The 26,800-nt window shown below is 43.5% G+C and overlaps 1 protein-coding gene across 2 annotated transcripts in view; it reads left to right on the forward strand.

Annotated features, from left to right (window-relative positions):
* Positions 1-26,800, forward strand: part of LOC126541463 (spatacsin) — a 102,768-nt gene that overhangs the window by 58,863 nt on the left and 17,105 nt on the right. For both annotated transcript variants that reach the window (XM_072286491.1, XM_072286492.1), the window contains 13 exons: positions 1,396-1,555; positions 8,113-8,287; positions 8,576-8,650; positions 9,474-9,625; positions 10,507-10,686; positions 11,101-11,208; positions 16,339-16,707; positions 17,549-17,665; positions 20,113-20,355; positions 21,085-21,201; positions 21,307-21,427; positions 22,804-22,940; positions 26,453-26,663. In XM_072286491.1, coding sequence (XP_072142592.1) covers positions 1,396-1,555; positions 8,113-8,287; positions 8,576-8,650; positions 9,474-9,625; positions 10,507-10,686; positions 11,101-11,208; positions 16,339-16,707; positions 17,549-17,665; positions 20,113-20,355; positions 21,085-21,201; positions 21,307-21,427; positions 22,804-22,940; positions 26,453-26,663 — 2,165 coding nt within the window. The remainder of the gene's footprint in view (positions 1-1,395; positions 1,556-8,112; positions 8,288-8,575; positions 8,651-9,473; positions 9,626-10,506; positions 10,687-11,100; positions 11,209-16,338; positions 16,708-17,548; positions 17,666-20,112; positions 20,356-21,084; positions 21,202-21,306; positions 21,428-22,803; positions 22,941-26,452; positions 26,664-26,800) is intronic.

The raw sequence follows: 26,800 nt of genomic DNA on the forward strand, positions 1-26,800 counted from the left end.
AGCGCTAGCAGCAGCGAAGGCCTCGTGACTTCCTTCACAGTGCGTGGCTGCTGCATGCGTCTTCATCTGAGACGCTTTCCACTACCCTGCTCACATCCCATTTATTTTTTTTTCGGTATTGCCAGGTCACCACCCATCGCGATGTAGATGGTGCTCTTCGTCCTCGACAGCTTCACACTAAGAAAAACGAAAATGCTGTTTGTCTCAACCATTGCGAACAAAACCGCGGCCACTGTCGATGCGATCATGCACGGCGACCTTGTGGTTCTGAAGCCGTGCAGCCGACATGCGCACCGAGTCAAAGCGAAACTACTGTTTGCCATAGCCACTGTGGATGAAACTGCGGCTGCTGTCGACGTGATCATGTATAGCAATTACGCAGTCATGAAGGCACGTGGCCAATGCGGTGCTAAGTGCGGCGGTAAATGCAAGAAGAAAGGCTTTAAAGGCACAAATAGGCACAGTGCGTTCTGGTGTTGCTGTGATTCACGTACGTTTGCCACTGATGACTATGGTGATGCGAACTCCGCCGCTTCATTTTGGTGGAGCCGTTTTTGCTTTTTTGTATCACACATTTGTGGCGCTTCACGCTCCCGAAGCTTGACGTGCAGCCAAATAGGTCCGAATTAACGAGAGATTCATTGCATTAAATAATGCATACGCCTGCTGGGACTGGAAGGCGAGTCCGAATGATCCGATTTTCCAAATTACCAAGTGTCGAATTAACAAGGTTTTACTGGATAATTCTAGCCCCCTTCATGTAAAAGCACCATATACATTGCTCGCACTGTTTGAACAAGGCATAACAAGCTCCAAAGCGCTTACATGTCTTCTGAAGCTGTGGCCAAGGCTTTGTGTCATCCACCCAGTCAACGTCTACAATATCCGCTGAAACAGAGGTCTGCTGAACCGCACCGGCGTGATGCACATCCATTGTAAACATGGAGGCAACATAGGCAGTTGAGGCAGGCAGTGGACGTGCCACCACGTGATCAAACATGGCAGCGCCCATGGGATCGCTGTGAAAATGGTCTACGTATTCAAAAAGTGATGCAGAGTTAATTGTTGTTTTGCTATAACAGTATGGTAAAGGCATATGACTTCTTGCTTTATTTGGTCTGTCACCAAGTGCATGCATATTCATCGCTGCTTTTGTTTCTGGTCCGGTATGCTGCTCCTACATGCAGAAATAGTTTGTAGCTATCTGTAAAAAAGAGAGGGAAATAAAAAATAGCATTTTATTGTAGGTCTGTAATAAAAGAATGTAAGCCGAGGTTTAGAGCTAAAAAATTTAAAAAGTATAAGCTTAGGAGTTGTGTACTTTGTCTCAAATGTTAAAGGGATGAACTAATAGCTAGTAACACGCCTTTCTTTGCATTTCATATTGTCATCTAGGCTGGACGAGGCCTGCAGTAGTGGAGCATTTCTCTTGCATCGCTTTGCATGCAAGCATGGCCTAGACACCCCTGACGCGATGCTGCGTGTGTGTGCGGCGTCTGGTGACTGGCTGGGCTTCCTTCTTTGGGCACAACTGCTGCAGCTGCCGAGGGTGCAGGTGAGGCACTGCGTTCTACCCATACCTCTGTAAGACAACTTAAACGAGGGCTTGGTTTACCCATGCCACTTCAAGATGGCACTAAATATTATTTGTAACTTAAAAGACAAACAAACAATATAATTGCTTTAGTGTAAAGGTAACATGCTCGCCGACCGATTTTTTCCACCTGCTCTATTATTCGGACTTCACTGTGGCACCATCACCCTTCCTGTGAACCAATGTATTACAGAAACTGAAATTTTGGACACAGTATGGTTTGTTGCTACATTTTTCGAACATTGTCCACGCATGCAAAGTCACAAAAATGGTGGCCTTGGCCAAAGTTTGTGCTGGTCAGGTTATATACATCATTGTTATTGTTTGCATGGTGGTCTTTGGGGATTCTAAGTGCCGTGTATGCAGTATGAATAGATATGCATCGACTCGGGACCTAACTGTAACATTGGTTGCCAACACCCAACAAAGTGCCGTTTAAGGATAACGTCCTAGGCAGTGTCGGCCAATGTGACTGTGATGAAAATTAGTGTCTGGTGAGCGGGGTGCAGGTAATACGTCGTCACAGAAAGCTTGTCATTAATATATTTTATCATTCGCCCATCCGTGATTGAGCCTGAGATCACGCGCACAGAAGGGGGTTAACTTGCGTGCAGGCAGAAAGATCTGAAGTGAATTTGTGTGAAACAGCCTAAACTTCCAACATCACACAGTCAAGGCCGCATGCGACATCATGGCAATGCGGGATGCACGTACACATCAGGCTGTGTGTTCGCTGAATGAAAAAACACCTCTGCAGTATGACAGTCATGAAATTTCAAGTTATCTTATGCAAGCACAGTGTTGAGCAAATGCCTGCAAGAGAATCTATGCTGCTAGGCATTGTAAAAGGGAAGCAAATTTAGTTTTCTCTCGAAATTCATTTTTCCAACTGCCTGAATTTTTTGACATTTTTCTTGCCTCATCAATTTCCAGGTAATCGGTCAGTGAAATGACATGTGAAATTAGCTTTAGTTTTCTTACTCAACTGCATTTTCATGCGAAATCAGTGGTTTTCAAACTTCGAGTCATTGCAGATACCTTGACCTGCTTGTCTTTTAGGCACCCCTTAAGTGCATTGAATTTCTAAACAAGACATGCTAAAAAAAAAAAAAAAAAAAAGAAAGAAACCTGATGTCATACCAGGATCATTACAGCTAGCAGAATGCTACATTTCATTCTGATAAAGCCAGATTCAATTAAAGAGAGCTGAAATGGTAAATTTGTCTCACTCCATTCCAGATTCTTGTTTTCAGTTGGAATTTAAATTGAAGGAAGGAATGTGGCTCCACAAGAATAGGCAAAAACAGAGTAAAAAATACAGTGTACGGTAAGCCTTCACAAACTGCTCATAGGCAAGTTCAAACATGGATGTCTTATAAAAGGACACTATGGCACTTTCAAAGCGGTAAAAAATGGCATTGCATGGAAAAGGGCTTTTAATCTACTGAGAATAAGAAACAGAGCATAACAGGGCTATGAAAACGTAGTTAAGAGAACACTCCAGGTCAGATAGTTGCGCGTAGACTCGCTATGTCATTGCAGTTCCTCCCAATGGTCGTCCACAAGAACATGTGGCACTCTAAGCAGCCTCAGTATGGCATCATGATGCATCAGCTAGGGGAGGCGCGTACTGTTCTGTTCTTTAAGTGTGTGAGGTCTCACGTGTGCCCTTGGGACAAAGGAAGGACAACACAGTAGGGCAAACAATCAAAAGAACATTCATTAAGGTGAAAGCCTTAATTAGATGGATGGAAACAACTTTATTGAAAATCTGGCAAGGCTTACGACCCAGGCTCAGGTCTCCTATGAGGGGACCTTGAGGCTTTGCCTCGTCGCTGCCTCTCAGGCCCGCTGGACAGCCCACTCTTGTGTCTTAAGCTTGGAGCTGTGCAGAGCGGCGGCCCACTTTGAGGCAAGAGCCTCTGGAGGTACTGCCATTTTAGCTGCTATAACAGGACACTCCCACAGCATGTGCGAGAGTGTCGCTTTAATTGCCTGACGTAACTTGCGAAGAGCACTTGGGTATTGTGTGGGGAAAATGTGCCGCAAGGCTCATACCCAAAAAAAGCGGCGTCTGGTCCAGTGATGCAAAAAATATCGCTATCAGGAATGGCTCGTACTCCCGTATGCAAGCAAAGATGCAGTGGCTGAATATGAATGAAGAAATGAAATAAATAAATAAATAAATAAATAAATAAAGAACCTTTAGGTAGTGCATTAGGTGCTCGCATGTGTTGTTGAGGAGGTCGACCTGCAGTGCCATACTTTTACTTCACACTGCAGCTCGTTACGTCTTGCGAGAAGTCTGATTCTCCGATCGTATAACTTAAAGGGACACTAAAGGCAAATACAGTGAACTCTCACTTGAGTGAACTTCAAGGGACTGTAGGAAATGTTCACTTAACTGAAAGTTCACTAAACTGAATATTCACTAGACCAACATAAGACATGACATACAGAGTCAAAAGTTTAAAGTGCAATTCATGGAGAAAAAGACATGGCATCCATAGTGTTAGAAATGTGTGAAATGGAATTTGTACATGTCAGTGAAAAACGCACCACATGGGTTGTTTATGTGCACATGCGGAACCGACGAGACTCGAAAGAAAGAGACGATGACCATGCCACGACTAGCCGGTCAGAAAAAAACACACACCACGTGGTTTGTGGTGTGACAGATCGCCACTTTGCTCTGGCGGCGTTGTAAGCGCCAGCGATGTTACTTTGTTTATGGCCTCCAAGATTACATGCTTGCTACTTTTGTGCGGGTGATCTCGGAGGCCATGCCTCGTTGCCGTTCGTTTTCCGCGCCGCCGCTTTGCCCCAGGGGCTCTGCAGCCTCAGCGACGTTACATTGCCGCTGGAGCGGCGGTTTGATGAGGGCGGGCAACGGTTGCGCCTGCAGTGCAGTGCAGTGCAAGCCTTGGTCCTCTGAGTCAGTTTGTTAAACTGAAATATTTACTGTTCCGAAATTCGTTTAAGTGAAGCATTTTTGCATAGAATCTATAAGAAAACTGCTGGGGATTTTTAAAAAGTTCGTTATTCTGAATTATTCGATAAACCGATGTTCGTACAACTGAGAGTTTACTGTATTAAGTCAACGTGGACTGTTAAAATACCATTCCGGAAACCTTGCAGTGCTTGTTTCATGACAAGAAAAGACTTTGCTTAAGAGAAAATCATGTATGAAGGATCCGCATACCTTTAGTGCAATTAAAATCACCCACCACCAAGCGGGGGTGTGGTGACGTTTCCTACACCATCCCCGCTCTTTATGGCATTCTGTACGTAAAACGGTGCCCTACAGATGGCGCTATGTTTTTTTGCGCGAAATGCAACTGCGGGGCCATAGAGAAACCGAGCCAAGACAGAGTGTTGGATCTATTTATTTATTTATTTATTTATTTAGTCATACTGTTAACCCTCACTTGAGGGTCGTTGCTGTAGCTGCTCTTGGTCAAGTGGCATGGACTGTTTAGGCATCCCGCAACATCACATAGATGTGGAAATTTGATACTTGCAGTTCGTGGGAGTTTTATGAGCTGACAAAAGCAGCGCAGCACTGCACGATAATGAAACTACTGAAATGCGTAGCTGCAAGCAGTGCAGAGTTGAGCTAAAATGTAAAATGAAACCTTTCGACCCCCCATGTCGTTGTCAAGAGTAACATCAATGAGTTCTTTTTTTCTAAACATCGAATAGAGCTGGGCAAGCAGCATTTTCTTCCGTCTTATAATGCAACGCAATTATCTTTTTATTACAAGAGGTTGAGTACTGGTGACAGAAATAAAATGAGGAGTGCCTTCGTCGTTGGGCTAGTACTTGAATGTCACAGGCTAGTCACAAGTTGTGCCCTGCATTTACTTCAATTTCTTGATTACTAAAACTGTGTTCATGATAATACTGAAGCCTTAGGTTTCCTATCACTTTAGTTTGGCTTACTATTTGCCTTTAGTGTCCCTTTAATGCATTACCAGGTGTGCAGCAGGCATTTGCCTTTACCTGTTACAGGAGTGTAACATGCTGTTGAACTTCTTGCACCTTTCATGCACTAATGCCTGCTAGCTGAATTGTCATGCAGTGGGTGCATGACAAATCGAGAAAGTCCGACTCACTACGACCAGGTAGTGAGCGAATATGTTCATGCTGAAAAACAATGCCTAATCACCCGCAAGTACAATAATGCGAACGGTGGCATGTTCGAACGATCGTGTTTGTCCATTCCATTGTCCTGCTCCTAAGCCTTTGGCAGGACAGCCCCTTGAGCGGTGCGCGAGTGTGTCGAATGTCTGTGCTGCTCGCAAACCCCAAGCCAAAGAGGAAGAGCCTACTCCCTTTTTCGCCCCAGTAACCCCTCTGTTAGGTGGCGTTAGCAGTGGTACACTCGTGCCACTTCTCATAATATGCTGCAACCACGGCAACCACGGCAACCACTGCTGGTGCTTAGCTACACGGAGACGCCAGATTACAGGAGATGCAAGTGCCATGTGGGGAAAACAACATCGGGGGACGCATGAATGTCAATCCCGCCCCCCTCCCCCCCTACCCTCCCCCCCAACTTAAACCACTACATAACTGGTGAAACATGTCACGCAGTGTAATGTAAGCACTTGCTTGGCGAACAAGAGTTAGTACATGCGGCAGTGGCCGTGTAAGGAAATGTCCACGCACTGTCCGCGCACCGAGAATGTCTCTGAGGTACACCGCTGGCATCCATTGGCCACAGCAGCAGTTCTGCAGACTCTACGGCACGACTCGAGGCCAGGATCCCGGAAATGGTGACATACTAGTTGGAACGAGTAAGCATTGCTCATGCTGACATGCCTCGCCGGCAAGAACTGCAGTAACCGTTGATGGCTGCCGGCTCTTTTCCCAGCTACCGAGGGCAGAGAGCCGGACACAGGCGGCTGCCGAAGTCACGCTGCCAAACTGGCCACAGGCATCTCGATTGCCTGGGGCGGCTTGATCACAGTCTGGAGTCTGGGGCAACAGCACAAGCGATGTGCAGGTGACAGCAAACCAGGGATGACTCCACTCGTGCTGCATACTGAATGCACTCGACAAACACTGAAGTAGTGCAACTGAGAGCCATTCAACATGCACATCGCATACATGGTAACATGTTTAATTTGGCCAGCAAACTATCAGGCAGCTATTCAGATGCTAAGTTCATATGAACAAAGCTCACTTTCTTAAGTCGAACAAGTAATTTCAATTTGTGCAAGGCCTACTAGAATGAGGAAAGCAATGTGCAACACCTCAACGCCATGGTCTACTGGGTTGTGTCCCTCCACGTGCGACAGGTGGCTTCGTAAAGCCTTAGGCCTAATGTGTTGCTACACTGACAACAACCGGCATTCAACAACAACTTCAGAAGTGGGCACAAAACAGGCAGCTGCGAGGAGACGTCAGCTTTGTAAGGTGGTCCTATTCCCCTTGGTATCCACTGTTCACAGCAGCAGCTCTGCAGGCTCGACAGCACGGCTCCAGGCCAGGACTCCAGAAACGGCAATGCAGCAGTCGGCACAAGCAAGCATCGCTCGCGCTGACGCACGCTGCTGGCGAGAGCCGCAGTAGCCATTGGTGACTGCCAGCTCTTCTCCCAGTCGCCGAGAGTTGCAAGCCAGCCACAAGTGGCTGCCAAACTGGCCACAGGCATCTCCATTGCCCGGGGTGGCTTGATTGTAGTCCAGGGCAGCAGTGTGGATGATGTGCAGGTGACAGCAAACCAGGGGTGACTAGCTCACTCTGCATACACTGAAAGCACTCGGCAAACACCAAAGTAGTGCAAGGGAGCAGAATTCTGCATGCGCATTGCCCACATAGTACGATGTTCAATTCGGCTAGCAAACGATCAGGTGGCTACTCAGATGCTAAGTTCACGTGAACAAACCTCGCTTTCTTGAGTCGAATGAGTAATTTCAATTTGTGCAAGGCTAACTAGAACGAGAGAAGCAAAGTGCGACACCTTAGCGTCATAGTACGCGAGCACTGTCTTGCAGTGCACAGCAATATAGGGGGCACATGGGTGGTCATTGTAAAAGATGTGGGTGTAAGCCAGTACCGAAAAAAAGAAATGTTCCTGAAGCGAGCCACAGATAAAACGGAAAGAGATTATAGAGGCTTACTGTATAACTAAATCGAAGCAAAAATGCTTCGCTTTAGTTATGTCACTTTGTCACTGCTTGATAAGGAGAAAATTTTAGATGGTTTCCTTTAGCCTATGTAACATTGCAGTACTGCAGAGATTCTATAACTGTTAAGTTTTCTTAGAATTTTTGTTGAAGTTAAGGTGCCAGTATTGCTCGGACGCTCAAAATAAGCATTTGGAAGTCGGCGCTTGTTTGTGTTTCTATTTGTACCTCGTCTTTCGTCTCATTTGCTTCACACTTGCCAATGTTTGCTTCAAGATCATTGACTGTTGTCAGCTCATGCTGCTTTGATTGCTTGGTTAAGGAACAGTTTGTTTGGATGTAACATTGCATGCCCTCTGTGCAAATAGCTCTTATTTGTTTCAGGTGCTGGAATTGGTGCCTCTTTTTGAAGGCAGCTGCCTCAGAGAGCACCTAACAAAAGCCCTTTCTGTAGTAAGCTCCCTGCGACCAAGTGAGCACCGTCGAAGAGACCTGAGGGCATCACTTTACGCTCGCATAGGCCTACAAGCACCTGCTGCCAAGTCCCACGACCAGCAGGGTAAGGGCAGTGGAGAACCTTGCACACCACATTAAATGAGGGACCATGCGCAGAATAGAATGACCCAATACATTCAAACCCAACTGTCATCATGTGCTTCATGCATGTTGATGCACAAGTTTACTGGGCTCTGTGTGAAATTAATTTCATAGTTTTACATCATTTGCTGTTTGTTATTTGTGAGCTTAGATCATTTTTCATCTATTGCTGTAAGGTAGGTGTAAGATGTGCGCATTATCAGAACCTAAGAAGTGTAACGCAAGAATTTGTTTTCCCTATGTTTTGCAGAAAATACGGCTGAGAATGATGCACTGTCTGTCTGCAGCAGCGAAAGCATTGATGCGGCTGTTGTGGCTGCTACTGGTACGCAGTCCATTGCCTTTGAAGTACGACATTTGGGCAACAACAAATTAATTGCAGCTTCATTTTTGCTTTCCCCTCTTGACCATCTTGGAACAGTTGTAGGCATAAGGGTGGTGCTGAAGGCTGTAGGCAGGTGAACATAGTTGGAAAAACTTCCTTGTATAAATTCAGTGTTGTATAAATTAATTGCACCTGTAATTTGCAGAAGTGTCTGTAAGTGGAAGCCACAGACCTGCATCTGTAACCACAAGTAGTCATAGCTAAAACTAATTCAGCATTGCTGGTCATCTTCCTCTTGGCAGTAGCTAAAGTGAAAACAAAATTACACGGTAGTTGTTTAACCATAAAAGCTGGGGACTAATGCCTTTTGTTGTGAGCTGAACTTTCAGTCGCATGCACAGTGCTCTGTGACATGCAGTAAGATAAGCTCTGTTCAGATGAATTTGCTGATAAGCTAAAGAACTTGGGGACCTTTGTTTAGAATTTCACAGATTTAGCACACTTCTGTTAAGCTGAACCAGTGATAAATAAAATAAGTGGATATCCAAAGCTCCTTTACATTCATATTCGAGAGAATCTACCATAAGGGCCGCTGTATTGTAGCAATTACTTTTTTGATGCTAATGCCTTTTCACACTTTTCGAGTTCATGAGTGGTCACTCTGACCACTCATGAATGCCAAAAGCACGCAAACGCATTGGCATTGAAAAAGACATCGCTACAAAGTAGTGGCCCAGTAGGGGCACTCTCATTCTTTGAGTGCACATGAGCAGCTTCAAGTGTGAGGAGTCATCGTCCTCATATGTGCTCCACCTCGTTGCAGAACACCAATACTCTTCAGAGCTTATGGAACTGGTGCTCCAATGTAGTGGAAGCAATGCCTCGGGGAGCACAGTAGTGGCATGGGAACGATTCTTTCGTGCAGCTGCTGTGCTGCAGCACCAGACACCGTGCCTGCTTGCTGGCTGTTGTCCTGTGAGTACCCTCGCATCCTGGATGGACCAGCTTGCAATTTGAGCTTGTGGGTTGCACATCATGGAGTCATACGTCATTGTTCTTGTGGCTCTTACTTTGTCTGCGCGAGATGGTTCACGATACAGCTGAAAGCCAAATCACTGTTGAGATTTCTGGCAAGAAATACCAAAACACAGACATCAAAATGCCTTAGTATGGTAAAAACATCTGCAATACAATCCATTCTGCTTGTTTGATTGAAATGCGAGCAAAAATAAACACAATAGTGTGGTTGACGTTGTTAGCCAAATAGCCACGAGTGCGATTCTAATGCGTCTGTGTTGTTGTTCATGCTTTAGGGAGTAAGAGTAGGGTTAGTTTGTCCACATTATTGTCTGCTTTTCTGTGTTGTCATGCAAATGCAAGCTGCAAAGGGATTAAATGTCCATCATATCTCATGTGACTGGTTTATCCTCGATCACGTGCATTGTGTGAACCCAGTTTTATTAGATTACAGAGTTGCACTCAAAGCCAGCCTACAAATTTTAGAGGTCTGCTTTGATATATAGACCAATGTTCATCCTTGAAACCTTTGAATATCAAAATGCCATATTCAAATCCTTAAAAATTCTAAAGTTTCGTGAGGCACTTAAAAATTCCTGAATTTCATTTTTGCTGAAGGTTAACTAATTCTGCTTAGATGGATGTCTAACCACAAAGTTGGTACAATCCAAAAGTCAGGAAGTCGAAGCTGATATTATTCTCTCTCCTTTTATGTTCCTGGGTATTTCGTAGTACTATATAATGGCTGATAGTGGTCGGTATAAGTAATGGAACACCTCCGCCTGTACCGTGTACATAGACTTTTTTTTTCTTTCTGCTTTTCTTTCCGCCCATTTCAGGATGCTCCCATGGGCAGCTGCTTGGCGCTGTGGTTGCAGCTGTGCTTGGGCACCTATGACTCAAAATCAAGAGAAGGTGCCTTGGAGTTCACGCTGGTTGATCTGCAAGAAACCATGGAGGATGCAGTGCGCAAGGGACGCCTCCGCACTTTGCACCTGGGGCTGCAGCTCTTCTTACCTGTACGCTTAACGAACAATAAATTTTAAGACAGATGTGTATAGACAGTTTAAAGTGCTGCACGAGTTTACTGGTAGCTCTAATCATTTGGCAGCAAATAATATATAGTCTATTTGCATAAAAAGGTCACACTTCTTTCTCATTAGACATAGTAGCTACAATGAATATGCCAGGGAATCACAAAAATTTTATGGCGAAATTTTAAAACATTACCATGTTAGTACAGGCTGCTTTAAAAATCATTGGAATGGTCCTAAGAACAGCTATACAAATACCCACTTTGCATTAACAAGGTAGAAGCATGTGATGCAGCCATGGCACAAAATTTACTGCCTTTTATTGTGATTTGTCACTCAAGTCTATTAGACTGTGTGTGTTTGTGGTATTTGTCTCTAATTTGTTATTTCTACCCGCAGGAAAGTCTCATGCTCACCCTGGTGGAGTTCTTGGTTTTTCTTTTTCTTGAACGTGACAAGATGCAGGCAACGTCATTGCTTGAGAACTTGAAACTTCGCTTTACAAAGGTTTGTTGAATTGTGTTTGTGTATTGGAGGCTATATTGCTCTGCCTGATCAATAGTGAATGGCCCCTATTGCATGTTTTTAAAGTTCTATAATTAGCTTTTTCTGGTAATTAAGAAAGAACAATTAATTTGTCACTGATGTTGACGTAATAGTTCTGCGGAAACCTGCAAGGTGAAGAAAAGTCATTAATTAAAAGGAAAAATGAGACATCCACCTACTCGTAGCAATTGCTACAAAGGAAACCCATACGGGTTCCTCGAAAGAAAAGCCTTGCAGTGGAAGAAAAATTCGTCCTGGTCCGAGACTCGAACTCGGGACCACCACTTTTCCTATGCAGCTGCTCTACCATCTGAGCTAACCAGGCGGCTAGCAAATGACTGTTGTTTTCCTTAATTGATTACTTCTCTCCAGCTTGCGAGTTTCCGCAGAACTATTATGTCAAACTCTTACCTTTGCTTCGAGTTGTTGACAAATTCGACTTCGCCCTGCCATCTGCTAGCCGCCTGGTTAGCTCATATGGCAGAGCGGCCGCCTCGGAAAGGCGGTGGTCCCGAGCTCGAGTCCTGCACTGGGACGAATCTTTCTTCAACTCCGAGGCTTTTCTTTCAAGAAACCTTTATAGGTTTCCCTTGTAGAAATTGCTATGATTGGGTGGATGTCTCATTTTTCCCTAATTAGTTTGTCACTGATTGTATGTGCTGCTTGTTGAGCGCACTTGTGCGGTCAATTCTGTTTGTAACACTGTGGTCAGACCTGTGTATGGCTACGGTTGACGTTAACTGTTCACTCGAATTTCAGACCACGACATCAATTCAAAATGAAGCAGAAGTTTTGTATGTTAAAAAGTACAAGGGCACTCTGATAGGTACTTTCAGGTTGCTAGTGTGATCCAAAACTTGCGAGATGCTCCAAAGCTACAGGCTCTCTGGCAACCCGTAGAAATGATTGTGTGCAGTTGCGCTATACCAAAAAGCTGCAGAAATGGCTCAGTTTACAGGAAGTCACATTTACCAGAGCTACTGAAAGGGTTATTTACTGCATCATATACAAAGTTGTTTGCAATATTACTAGAGACGTTTAGCCTTGGATACATGTACATTAGAGCCCAGTTGACACGATCCCATTTAGTGCGATTTGCAGCGGTAATGTTCGTGATCTAGAGCACAGAAACTGACCCAATACAAATATGTCTGCAAGAACATGATCTTTGGGCTCCAATGTTCAGTACATCACCATACTGCGATCATATGATACGCTTTTCTGACCGCTAGATCCCACGTGAATAAGAAAAGGCGCAAAGCATGCATGATCTAAAGCAGTAGGCGCCTTCACCACGGCAGCTTCCCCTCAGTACTCGCCTGCCTGTGTCACATGAAAATGCTGGTGTACACTCAGTTTCCTCTTCCGGTACTAGCAAATGTGCTCGCATTCGTCGCATGTCACATTCATAGCTATTGCCGTCAACCATATTGCGATAAGCATCCTCGCCTGTATGTACCACAGTGCGTGTGAAGTAGTGTCGTAGGAAGCTCTTCCAGTCCGCTCTGCGAGCTTGTCCGCCACTGCGGTATACCTGAGGCATACCTGGCAGCCTTGTGTGGCTGTGTTGTTGTTGATCCATGGTTACTTTTTGCATCACGATCATGCCAATCTGTGCAATTATTGGTTGCCGGGCAACAAGTAACACTGCCAAGATGCCAAACTATGCAGAACCAGGCATGTATTAGGTCTGCGCCATTTACCAAAAGTGATAACAAAGCAGCGAAAATGCACAGTGCTGTCGGAAAAAAGTCAGTGCCCCTTGCTAGTCCAGGAACCTGGATAAATAAGAATTCTTTTCAGAACATGAATGGCTCCTTTCCCAACTTAAGCAATGGATTCATATTTGGGGCAGCACAAACAACGAAAAAAGATGAAAAAAAAAAAGATGCCAAGACTACAAACCTGGCCCGAGCGTTGTGCAAGCGATGTTTGTTGTCTCTTGCTCTTCCCATGCTAACAAATCAAAGCCAATGCGCCAATTTTCTACTCCTCTAAACAGATTGAGATTTAAATCCAAATTTAATGTTAAACCAAAGCTTATTTGTATCAACTGGTTTATGTACAGCTTCTGCACTAATGCCCAGATACACGGTAAGCATGGAAGATTACCACATGCTTAAGCTTTTGTGACTGCTTATGCTTCTTGAAACAGAATATTCACTTTACGGACTGGGAGCACCTACTAATTAGAAAACCAAAACTCTCGAAAAGCAGTAAACACATAATTTAATTCTGTTTCCCCTGCTTGGGTTTAACACGCAAAAGAAAAATTGTGCAGGCATGGTTGAACCTGTGTGACAAGCAGTGCCATCTGTGAACACATCACCTCAAAGAATAATGAGGCAAGAAAGCTTTCACGGTACCTCGCGAAGCAACTTCCTTTCATTGATTTCGCTGAGGGCTAGTTAGACCTGCCAGCAGGTGCTTTGCTGATATTTTACTTACCCAAAATAATTGTGAACCTACTGCAATGAGCAGACCTTCCTTTCTAGCAGCGTGACGAAAGTTCGCAAACGGCACAAGGTAATTATGATCACATATAGGTATGTGCATCATGGCTGGCAACAGCTTGGGAGCTTAAGTCACATATCTGCACCGACGCACAGTTGTACGAGTCCAAGCCATCGCTCACTTGAGCCTTTTTTTTCTTTATGGTGAGCCCGCATTGGCCCCACAAGCTCATCCAGGAGGTCGAAATTCGGGGCTTGCAACTTTTGCCATCGCACAGCTCTTAGTACCATAAAGTGCATAAATGTGTGGCGTGCATGCATTGAAGCGAACGGTTACCCAGCAATGGCGGACAGTCAGGACTGACAACAGATGTGACGTCGTGTGCAAGATATGTATAGGTGATAATGCAAATGTGCCATTGTTCTCTGTGGCAGGTGGTACACAGTGACAGTCATGTTTCGCTCTAGCGGCAGTGTATTCTGATGTTGCTCACCAGCTCAATTTCGTTTCGGTTTCCCTGTCTTCAACTTGAAACATTATGTAATAAGAAAATGACAAAGCGCATCTCGAGCCACAGGGCCCCACCAGGTCAATGCATATTGGCGTCTTGTGCCACAACAATCCTCTCTGAGTGGACACATCCAAATTTCCCTTTAAAGCTGCCAACTCGGGTCAAATTAGAGGAGTGCAAACATAACCTTGCATAAACTGCAAAAATGAAAATGAGTGCCTTTTTGTTTCTCGGGCTCCACCAGCACTGCACGCATCGGCGTCTTGTGCAACACAACATTTCGCATTACGTAGATATCAACTGCAGTTGAGTCTGCCATATCTTTTACTGACTTCGAATCATATGTTCTCCTGGTTAGTAAGTTCTTTTATCGCATTTTTTTTACAGAATATATGAATGAGAGTCTACTGTATCACTGTTGTCGAAATGCAAGAGATGTAGGTGGAAAGGAGTAGTGTTGGTGATGACATCTTCTGACACATTGTTCAACCAAAGCATGCAGACCTATTATTCTTACGAACAGCTACATTCTGCTTCTCTACTAGCCTAAAGGTATTAGCAGAAACATAATATTGTTAACATATTTTGACTTCTTTTCCCTTTGATAACGCTCATGCAACTCAAAAACATATCTAACACACTGCACTTGAATACAGCATTATTATATGTTGATACGAGTCAGGGTTCTCTCTGGAAATTTTTCACTGGTGGACATCTTGCGACTAGAGAGGGGGTTTACACATGGAAATAAGCTTTCGTCTTCTCTTTTGTTGTTATGACCATGTTCCATTTTGAATATACATTCAACAATTTTGCATTTTGGATGCATTAGTGGAAGAAATGAGAGCCAGCAATGCAACCTACTGCTATCGCCATCCGACACAAGAACAGAGAAACGTACAGCTGACCTCTGCCAAAATGTGTGCCCAACTTGAACCAGCTATTCAAGTTTGCGTCAGCCAGTAAGAGCACTTCCTGTGTTCACTGGGGTGCAGCAACAAATAGCGACACTAGTTTTTTCTCTTTTCACTCACATTTTTTTATTTCTCTATTTCTGTCAAAAACAATTCATTACACATACACAAAATGTTGTTGGACCCTATAGCCATTGTGGCTAGTGGCAGGTCCATTTAACAAAATGCATATTTTCATTTGCAGCAGCATAACATACGGAACACACGAATTTGATCAACATAGCAAGAAGATACACAAGAACTTTTATTTTTGCATGGCAAAATATGACACTGCAGCAATCTGGAGCTTCTATCCCTTCTGTTTACAACAATACCAAGATGGCGGCATTGTGCAAATGGAAAGCAGTGTGATCTGCTGTGTGATGGCACCTTCAGAAGCCCAATTTGCTTTATGATTTTGTCGGCAACACACTACAAAAAGCTCATTTTTTTTTTTTACTTCAGATTTATTTTTAATCTTCCCCCATGTAATAAAAAGAAAACCTGAGGATCGCAGGAAGGAATAAAAAATAGGAAATTTTGCTCAAGTCAGCCATTATAATCTCACGAGTTGCCCCTCGAAGGGGTTGGCTGTAAACCAGAGCTGTGGGTCGCATTTAACCTGCTGCCCGCCACGAGGAGAACCCTAATACGAGTACACTACCTCTCCAGTCTGTCTCTAGTCTGTGCATTGTATTTCATAAACAGGGATGCATATACGCAAAGCTGATAATGCTTAGTTTAGAATGTTCCTTCAGTCGACACTCCACCTCGACTCAAGAAAGATGGCAGGGCCATCCTTCGACTGACGTGGTGACTCCTATTCATTGACAATCTGCAGCAACTATCGATCGTAAATTTTGTAGCAAGGTACTCCCAGCCATTACACAAATGCACCAGGAATCGAAGGTGTGTTTCTCAAGCGGCTCCTTGCCATAAGAACTGCCAATGAGTGTTTTAGAAATGTGTCTTCTATCAAGGGGCGGGTCTGCGCTCCACTTGGTGGAGCCAAGGAAGAGCGTTGAATCAAGGCTTGTTTCAGAATATGGGGTATAACTTTCTTGCATCTTTGTGACCGCATAAAGTGTGCTTAGGATTTGATGTATTGCAATTCTGCAAAATATTGAAAGCAATTTCAATTGTCAATTTCTTGTTGTCAATTTTTTATTGCAGCTCAATACGGCTTCCACGTCAGGCTCGGGCGTTGGGTCTCGGGTTTGGCTGAAGGAGACTGCACAAAAGCTGCTCAGTGCTTCATTTGTGCTCTGTCGCTCGCACAAGGACATGGAGGCCCTGCTCTGTCACTGCGCCTCTTTGTACAATGTCAGTGAGCTGCTTGCACTGGCACCCCTGCTGTCGTCATTGAGCCCCTCGTTGTATGTGGGCTTTGACTGGGCCCTCCTGTGGGCAGTGGCCCCTGCAGAACGTGCTTGTGCTGTGGCTGCCATGGTTGCACGACTCAACGAGGCGGGCCATTTTGCCTCTGCTCTCCAGCTGGCACAAGCTGCGCAGCTGCCATTGGCCGACGTGGCTATCAGTCAGGTAGAAAGCATCCAGAAATATATAAAAAGTTGGGCTAGCCGGTATGTGTTAATTTCTTGGGTAATGGCGGTATATAAAATAAAATGGGACAAACTAAATCAAACGCGATGTGTTCACTGCATCTTCATTTCCGTCTCGTGCTATTCTCTGTGGTACTGCCACCCAAGAAAGTATTAAAACAATCCACCTGCAGTGGGGCAAATATATTGATCGTTTCAGTGCTGGCTGTTTCAACACTGACCAACATTAACCAAGAAATTCAAGACCAAATGATCATTTTCTGAGCCAAAATTTACAGAAGTGGCAGACATCAAGATTTACGATAGAATCACCAATTATAATAGCGAATTTTTAACTAACTGTTAGCAGCTTTAATACACTCATCACAATTGCAAAATTGAAGCCTTTGAGAGCCTAAGTCATCAATAATGAATCCTGATGCTTCATTATGACTGTCTCCAAACAAAGAAAGCAGAGGTTTATGCCTGCTCACTTCCCGTAGCCAAAGTAGGCTGAATGTAGTTGCTCACGTGCCTATTTCACCATCACTGTTAAGGGAGACTCCAGAACGCTAGCACTCTCTAGTTGTATCAGCTGTAACTGCATCCAGCCAGTTCTTACTGCCACCCAGCTGTCATGCAGAGAAGATGAGCATAAGGTTATATGAAAAGTGTCAAGCACTCTCACGAAATTCAATGCAATTGTAAAGTTGCCAGCTGTCTGTGCAGCAAATGCACTTCTAACAGCTTTGAGTGTAAAGCAAGATTAGCTTCTAATGCTCTCCGGCCTAAGGGTTCTGATGAATTATTTTTATTTGTTCCCTTCTTTTTCTTCTTTCCAGCTGGAGCTTCGTTATGATGCCCTGCGTGGAGCCACAGATATTGCCTTCTGGGAAGATTGTGACAGGGTGCTGAAGGATTATGACGTAGATGCCACCATGGCATTCTGTTTCCTCAAGGTACCTAGGCAGCAGTTTTCTTTTTTCTTTTTTTGGTCCCTGGCAGATTTTACCGCAGTACTGATTGCATGGAATTATTCACACTTTTCTCCTAAGCTTACACATGCATGTTGTGGTACCTTAATGTTTTGCTCTTGCTAATGCTGCAGTGCGACTACTGCTGCAGTAATCCTGCACAGTTCATATTGCTTCTGGTGATGAAAATGGACAAAATGTTCTTGGTAAAATGGGCATAAATGCAATTATTTCTGTGCATGCACTGAATAATTGAAACATTGGGGAAGTAGTAGTACGTAGTCATAGTTTATTGCATTAAGGAACAAAAAGAGGATAAAGGAAATGAAGGGCCGTGGGCATCATAATTCTCTCACTTCCCAGTGGACAATTACACTGCCCCGCGGCTGTGCAAAATATAGAGGCTAAGAGAAAATATAGGTAGGAGAAAAATTACTGCAAAATAGACGTAAATAAAATAGGAGGACAGAAGTGCAGAAGGGACATCGCTAGAAATACTTAACGAGAGTTTGTGATATATTGCGGCAACATGATGATGGCCAGCTTTGTGATCTATAGGCCCTTTTCATGAAGCAGTTTGCTTGCGAGATAGCGCTTTCGGCGGCGCGATGCACTTTGGCTCAGGGAAAATGCATGAATATGAAACCATTACCACTTCTGCCCTGCTTCTGTGCAGTCAGCTGTTGAAAATCAAACTCGGTGTTCACAAATGCACTGTGCTCCATTCATGCTGCATATTGTGAAGCGGTAGAGGGAAAACGTGTGCAGTAGTAGGCTGCAAAAATATTAAAGACTGGAATTAATGTGTGTGACCAAGACCACGGACCGCCATTGCATAGGGACTGCCTGTGTCGCCGGCCATTCATGATGCACGACTTTCCTCCAGAGTAAAAAAAAAAAATCACTCATCCACCAGCATTGTAACACTAACCTCCAAAGAAAGAATGTCAACCCAGAACATTGGCAAGAGTGAGTACCGCTCACTACTTTCTGGTGTAGTAAGTTTCCCGCACGTTATCTACACTCATCCAGCCCAACTTGCACACAAACTTATGTGCACTCAGCCCCACACATTAATAATAAGTGTATGGGCAGACTCTTGAATCAATGGACTGAAGCGTGGGTTACAGCAAATACACCGACTGTATAAGAATGTTCAAAGCTGAATATTTTATGATGGTCCATAATTGAGTGACTAGCGATAATGCGTCTTTGCTACAAGCTATTACAAAGTACAGAGCATAAACGTTCCAAGCCTTGTGCACAACAAGAAGAAATCTCGCAAATGAGCACACCTGCAAGCGATTAGGCAGGAAATAAACAATCAGTTGGTGACCAGCACCGAGAAACTTCACTAAGTTACATGACAAGTTGCTGCTTCAAAATGTTAGCCAAATAAAGAATTAATAGCGAAACACATTGATCCTGATTTAATTCACAAGAGGAGAGTTGGCACAGCTTGGAATAGATATCTAAACCCGCTTCTAGTACAAGCACCATATGTGCTGCTTGTGCTGTTTGGACAAGGCATAACGAGCTCCAAAAATGCTTACATATCCTCTGAAGCCATGCCTAAAGTTTTGTGTCATCCACCAAGTCATTGCCCATGATATCCGCCGAAACAGTGGTTTGCTAAGTTTCAGAGGTATCATGCACATCCATTGTGAACACGGAGGCAACGGAGGCTCATGATGCAAGTAGTAGACGCATCACCATGTGATCAGACATAGTGGTGCCCATGGGATCAACATGAAAAGGGTCTATTGGTTGCAGCAACAACTTATAGAGGATAGTCACCTGTTGATAATAAATGTGTTGCTTACAAACATCAACATCAACTGACCCATGTAGTTGGCCTTTCATGCAGCAAGAGTGTCCAGATCTATGAAGTCATGACAGTGCTGTTGTTGCTGTTGTCGCTGCCTTGGTGGTTGCACCAGAATAATTGAGGAAGGAAGGTTTGGTCTCCAGTTTTGATCTTATATATCTGCCACTAAGTCATTTTGTACCGAAAGAATACTGAAAGAGTTCCTAAAAGACAGTGTACCGGTCTGACATGATGTGACGCTTGCCTGTAGCGCCCTTTTCACTAATGCACCTTTGGTTGAGATGTAATCTAGCATAGCCAAGTGGTGCAAAAGACACACGGTGCAATTCATACGAAAGCAAGACTTGTGGCTCGTTTCTCATATGGTATGGTGCTTGCCATGCGTGACTAAGACATCTTTGTTCTGCAGTGTTACTCATTCCATCCACGTCTCTATATGTTATGTACTTATTAGTGGGTTCTTATGTGGGTTCTTATAGTGGGTTCTTATGTGGGGCTATGGCACAACTTCAACAGCCACTATCGTATTAAGTTTGATGTTTGATTGCCCTTATTTTCACCTTGAGCACCAAAAAGCCCGGTGGGGATGTGGTCCTCTGTGCAGAGTAAAACTGAACTGTTGGCAACAGACACAGAGCGGCACCACGTGGGGCGACTTGCACTGCGCTGGCTGCAGGCAAGTCCTGCGTGGCCCTCGCCACAGGCTGAGCATTGGGAGGCCAGAGTGTGGCTCTGGTGCATCCGCGGCGGAGGCAGGTCACAGCCAGAAGATGCTGGGAGTGGAGGGCCTCTGGTGATGCCCTCACCACCAAGCCCCGGTGCTTGTGAAACTTTGACTGACCCACAGGTGGGCACTTACAGATACTTTTTACAGTAACTCACGTGGCATTTGTGAATTGAAAGAGGCTTCGTTACTGAAGCTACGTGGATGGTCACAAGTAATGGCACTGTAGTTACACGAATATAATGCAGAGATAAATCTGATGCATCCATGAACGTAGCATGCAGGCTAACCTTTTCAAATGGGATTTTTTTGAGGGCTGGTTAACACATGTATAATGCAACACACCCATAGCAGCCACAGCCAAAGGGCTTCAGGAGGTAACACAGTGCTTGTCCAGTATACTGTGTCTTCTTTACCTGTGTCTTTTTGTGCTGCGCTCTCCCCACTTAACTATGAACCAACTTGCCCAAATAAGTGTCCTGCTTGAGAAGACAACTGAAACTGATGGTTTGGTGACATCTCATCTGATCGGGTAGTAAATCCGTTTCAAAAAAAAAAAAAAAATGAAAAAGAAGAAGAAGAAGGAAGGGTACTGACCAGAGGTGCTGAGCAGATATGGCAAATAGTCTTGCAAAGTTTGTGCATAATCTGTGGCACCATATGAATTAGCAGCTGTCATCGCCATTCTTATTTTACTTTCATATTACCTTCTGGGATACATTGGTAGGCGTGACCTAGTAGATCTTGTTAGAAGTGTAATCTACAAGTTTAGCTTGATTTAATGCCTTCATACACTGTCTCTCAATATTATAGGTTACCTCTTGATCTTTTTTATGTTTTATATTTTTTCAGGAGATTAAGTCATTGAAGATTCTTATCGATGACCTTCTTTCCCAAGGTCAGTTTTGCAAGGCCTGCCAGCTGTCGTCTCTCTTTGGAAGTTCTACACCGGATCTAGACATCTTATTAGTAAGCTTATAATAAATGCAGCATCTGATTCTTTGATACAACCTTTTCATTAAATCTACCTTTGCCATGAGACTTGCTTTCTGTCTTTACCACTTTCTTTTGCAGACATGCGTACGCCTAGCACAGCAAATGCTGACCGCTGATGGCGTGGATCAACAAATCATGAGCTTGGTTGGAAAAGCACTGTCCATGCCCATGAGAAAGACATCGATGGTTGTGTTTTCTCGTGAGTATTTCAACATCATTATTACTATGTGACAGCTCAGCCGCATTGTAATTCTGCCAATGTACATGAAACCGCTGGTTTGATTACCGACCGTAGCAGCCATGTTTTGTTAGCCGTAAAATGTGAAAGTACCAGTGTGCTGAGATTACGGGGTATGCTGGAAAGAATCCTGGATGGTTGAAAAATTTGGAGTCATCTTACGGCACCCATCTTAGCTGAACTGTGGCTTTGTGTATTGAAAGGCCAATGAGTGAATTTCTTTAGCTAAATTTCTATACATTTCATAAAAGCAAAAGGGTGGGGTATGAGCGGATGACATTTTGATTTCATTAATATTGCAAAAATGTGACAATGCGACCTGCTCTTTCATCTCTTCTTGCACTTTTGTAAGTAGGTACACCCCGACACCGTATTTGGTTGACTCCCTCAGTAACAGCTCTGGGCTGATGTCACTTGATCGTCTCTAGTAGCTCTCCTCCCTTGTTCACACACTTGCCTTGTGATCCTCTTAGCATGGCCAGTTTGTTGATGTCCCGTCATCACAGCAAGTTAAAGTTCCATGTTTCAAATTGAAGAGAATCAAGTTTTAAAAGTCACTGAAATATTTTTTTATTTGTTTATCATTTATTTATTACAATGCTATAAGTGCCATGATAAAAAAAATGGTGCAGCTACCTAGGTTCATATATTAAAATTATTCTATTTATTCTTGTGTTGAATGCCTTAAAGCCAGCACTAATCTTCCTAATCTTGATGTGCGCAGAAATAAATCAAGGCTATGTCTCTTTAACAAGTTTTACCACTCACCTCTTGCATGCTCGGTCATTACACCTCCTCACCAATTGTCGCAATGTCTGAACCATTCCAAAGCCATTTATCTCTCACCTCCGTACACTGCTTAGCATGCACTAAGTTAAGTGCATAGAATTGCAAGATTAGTGTTTGGTATTCTGGTGCCCACAGTTGGTGACGAAATTGCCAACATGAGTTATCCTTGAATTGTGATAACTTTCAACTCTACATGATTTTGAATATATGCCCAGAATATTGTGGATAAAGATTTAGTGTGCACTTCCATTAGCTGGAATTATTAACATTATGTCTACCAATGAACAAAATTATCAGCTGGCTTACTAATGAAATTGATCCAATTGTCGAAAAAAAAAATTTAAGTGCGTATATTATTGAACAAAAAGCGTTCTGCAAACAGACCTGCATATATCCTGATGCATATTAATCTGCCAAGCACATTGTTTTTCATCTCTCAGAGCAAGCTCTTGCCATGCATAAATAAGGTTAGTGCATACTTATGCCGTAAAGTGCAGTGAAAAAAAAAAATTTATGATGTATGTACTATTTTGTGCTCTGTGCTCTAGCGGCTTGGCAAAGTACTAGCAGCAGCAAAAAATCTAGAGATGAAGGAATCTTGAAGCTATTGGAGCAACTTGCCACATCAGCCTCTCATTCCCAGGAGCTCTGTCAGCGTGTCCTGGTCATGTTTAACTTGTCCCTGGTGAGAATTGTTCATTTGGAATTTGTTGTGCCTTCTAACACTTTTTCCTATGCTGTGATTGGCGCAAGAAAGTTTAGTGACTGTCATGTTCATTGCAGTGTCACCACGGAATGGGAATACTCTGCAATAGTGGGATATTAGTCACTGCAGCACCCAAGCTCATCTGCCTTGTGTGTCCATGCTTATACAGTCAAACCTTGATTTAACGAAATCCAATTTTACAAAATTTCTTATTTGACAAAATGCTTTCAGTTACCCGACAAAAGCTCATGGAGAGCTTAATGTATTGAAAACCTCAAAGCAATGAAGTTAACTCAACAGCTCACTTGATTTAACAAAGTTTTTAGGGAGATATTTATAAAGAAACAACCCACAGGAAACTTAATGTGTTCATAACGCCTTAAATTTTTTGGGGTAATGCTAAACGCATTGCTACACTTGTTTGAGTCAGACTGCTTTCCTTAAAGAGACACTAAAGGCGAATATTAAGTCAAGCTAAAGTGATAGGCTAGGGCTCAAGAATCTCTAAGGCGAACAAAGCCTTAATAATCGAGAAATTGAGATAAATGCAGGACATGATTAGAGTGTTTATTATTGTTTATTAGAGTGTATTAACCAAGTTTTATTGTTTTATTGTAGTTTTATTGATGATTAGAGGCTCCCCTGGGAAATTCAAGTATTTGCCCGATGACGAAAGCACTCCTCAGTTAAATTCTGTCACTAGAACTCAACCACTCCTTGCAGAAAGCATCCTTGTACTGTATTATAAGACGAAATAAAATGCTACTTGTCCAGTTCTATTTCATTTTTAGACAAAAGAACTCATTGAAATTACCCTTGACAATGAAGCGGACTTATAGTTATGGTCGAATGGTTTCGTTTGCTCTCGACTCCGCACTGCCCATGCGTTCGCGTTTCAGTAGTCATCGTGTAGTGCTGCACTGGTTTTGCTGGCTCTTGAAACTCACACAAACTGCCAGTAGCAGATAATTCGGCTTCCATGTGATGTTGCGGGATACCTGAAAGGTCTACGCCACTTGACCAAACGGCAGCTGCAGTGGCGAACCCGCCGCTCTGTGTTGGCTTAGTACCGCCGTCTGTCGGGCGCCGTTTTACTCCCCGACGGCAGCAAAATGGGGTGACGGCGTATGCAACGTCACCACTCCTCCGGTTCGGTGGCGGGAGATTTGAATCTTGAAAAAGGTATTCGGACCCTACAGATGCAATTTTCTCGTAAACCGTCTTTTCTTGGCAGGAAACAAGTGTTGCAAGGTTTCTGGAACGGTGTTCAAACAGTCCACATCGACTTAGTATTTGCCTTTACGGTCCCTTTAAGGAAACTGCATATTGCAAGGCCTCAGCATAGCAAGCTCAGTGTTGGCTATAGCAGATGGCACTAGCCACCGTGTCACAACAGAGTTGAAATGTGCATGGTGCAGCCTTAGCTCATACACCCTTAGTTTGCGATTTCTGTTTTGCACATAGCACCAAGGAATGAGGCCCACCGTGAAGGGAGTACTTACCCTTGAACAGAAATCGGAAATTATCCATGCCGTCACAGGTGTATGCAAGAAACTTGATGTGGCCACAGAGCATGGCATTCCTCGGAGCATGCGGTCCACAATTTCGAAAGCGAAAGACAGTATTGTTTGTGCTGCTTCATCAGGAGTGCTGGCAAACAGCAAATATCTGAAATGTGAATTTTATTTTTGCTTTTGATTAAATATGTTATTTGCATGAGTGTTTTAAGTATTTTTGATGCAATGAGGAACTCGGTTTGAAGTTCTTAATTTCTCAAATTCTCCGGCCCCATTGACTTTGTTAAATTGATGTTTAACTGTATCCCTTTTTAAAGAAGTAATGGGCTTATCATGCATTTTAAAGGAGTGTTTTCAGGCATATAGAGTGTGTAGCTTCGGCCAATAGTGTTGCAGAGGGCGACTGCAAAGTGCTCTGCCAGTAGCACTTTGCCATGTTTTTTGTTTTCTCTCCAATGCCCTATGTGTAGCCCTCCTCCACCGCATGCTTGCTGCTTCAATTGCTGTCTTCCTTTTCTCCCATGCTTCACACCCTCTTTCATGTTTCCCTGTTGGCACCTTGCTGTCTTCCTTGCATTCGCTCAGCGAAACATGCTGTGTTTAACCTTAGGGAGGTATATTGCGTTGAGTATGTGATGATGTCTTTTTATGGTGTTTATGATATATGTCTCTTGTTATTTAAAGTTATGCTTATTCTTGTATTTATGAGTGGTGTTATTGTTGTTGTACTTATTATTACTAGAATAATTGTTTCAAATTATGTGTAATCTGTTATGATTGCATATTTATGTTCTATTGCTGTGTCTTAGCCAACTGTAGTTGCATGCTGTGTTTGCCTTCTCCTCGGTGATCTGTCATGAGATTGGCAGTTATTTTACATAAATAAAACAAATAAATACCTGCACGACATGAGGAGAAGGATGTTCTTGGCTGCATGCGGATCTAGCCTAGCTTGAATTGCCGGCAATTTCTCTGCCCCTGCAGCACCCTTCAATAGAGTTTAAGAAACCTAAAATGTATATGTATACCATTCATTGTGTTCTCATAGAAAGCACAGCACAAGAATGGTGAACAAGGTAACATGCACTTCAGTGTGGAATAGAATGAAAGTTGTAGGTTGTGAGTCATTCAGCACACAATGCTGTGCCAGCCCACCCACCCCCACGGCTCAGTGCCCCGAACTGAGTCTGCTAAATGTTACCTGTCACAGTCTAAATCCACATCACTTAAGAAATTCAGTAGGAGCTGGAATACCTTCTACCTGAATGTCTTGTGTCCTCGCAGGAATAACATGTATGCCGTGCGACATCAAGTATTGCTATCTTATCCCTTTCAGCTGCCCAATTATTCTGTTCATTGAAAATTTTGTTTATGGACAGAATTTATCGCATCTGCAAAATCATTAAAGGTGTACTGCAGCAGAACAGATTAAGAATTTTGATTTAATCAGCGAGTTATGTCAAGTTTACAGAATGTGAATTTCATGCATGAACTCTCTACAGGAGCATCAGACACAAGGAAATTAACTATATATTCTGTCTGGCATATTTGAAAGCACCCATCCATTTCAAAAATATGCCTGATGTAAAACACTCTCAGAAACAATGAAAGAAGTCAGTTCACTACATGTAGACATACTGGCACTGAGAGTAAACATACATCTACCTTCCAGCTCCTTTCATTGTAACACTTTGCACATATTATTCAAACTTGCAGTAAAAGTCAAATGATAAGCGTCTCAAGGTGTATGTGACCTGTTTTAAACATGGTTATTTTCATCGGTACTTTTACTTCTTATGCACCACCTTGGTGTGTGTAATTGTGTACAAAGTGCCTGAAGGGGTTAGGGACAAAGCTTTATTGTTGCTCATTATAGTAAGCTCATAAGTATGGTCTAATGATTGTCCAAGTGCTCATGATTGAGAGATTTTGTATGAATGCCAGTAGCTAACCTATGTTATGCTGCCCGCGCAGCATCTGCAATGTGCATATGAGGAGCTGGCATTGGAGACTGACCCTGTCAGCCACCTGGGACGGTTGCTGAGCAGTGCGGGCACAGAACGAGCACTTTCTCGCAGCGACTTTGCCCTTGCAAAGAAGGTGATAGTGTTTTTCAAGATTCCCGATGAAGATGTGGCCAAGTTTCTGTTTCGCCATGCTATGACAGCCATCCGAGCAGCTGCTGGTACAGTACCTTTGTTTTTGCCTTGTCATGAGCTTGCCATCTTCTTTACCATATTTTGCCCTTGTGCCACAAAAACATCACATGTTGTAATCACCACTTTTGCATTTGCTTGAGAAGAATGAGCTCCGCATAAAGAC

This window comes from Dermacentor andersoni, chromosome 2 (genome assembly GCF_023375885.2).
Source record: "Dermacentor andersoni chromosome 2, qqDerAnde1_hic_scaffold, whole genome shotgun sequence".
Lineage (NCBI taxonomy): Eukaryota > Metazoa > Arthropoda > Arachnida > Ixodida > Ixodidae > Dermacentor > Dermacentor andersoni.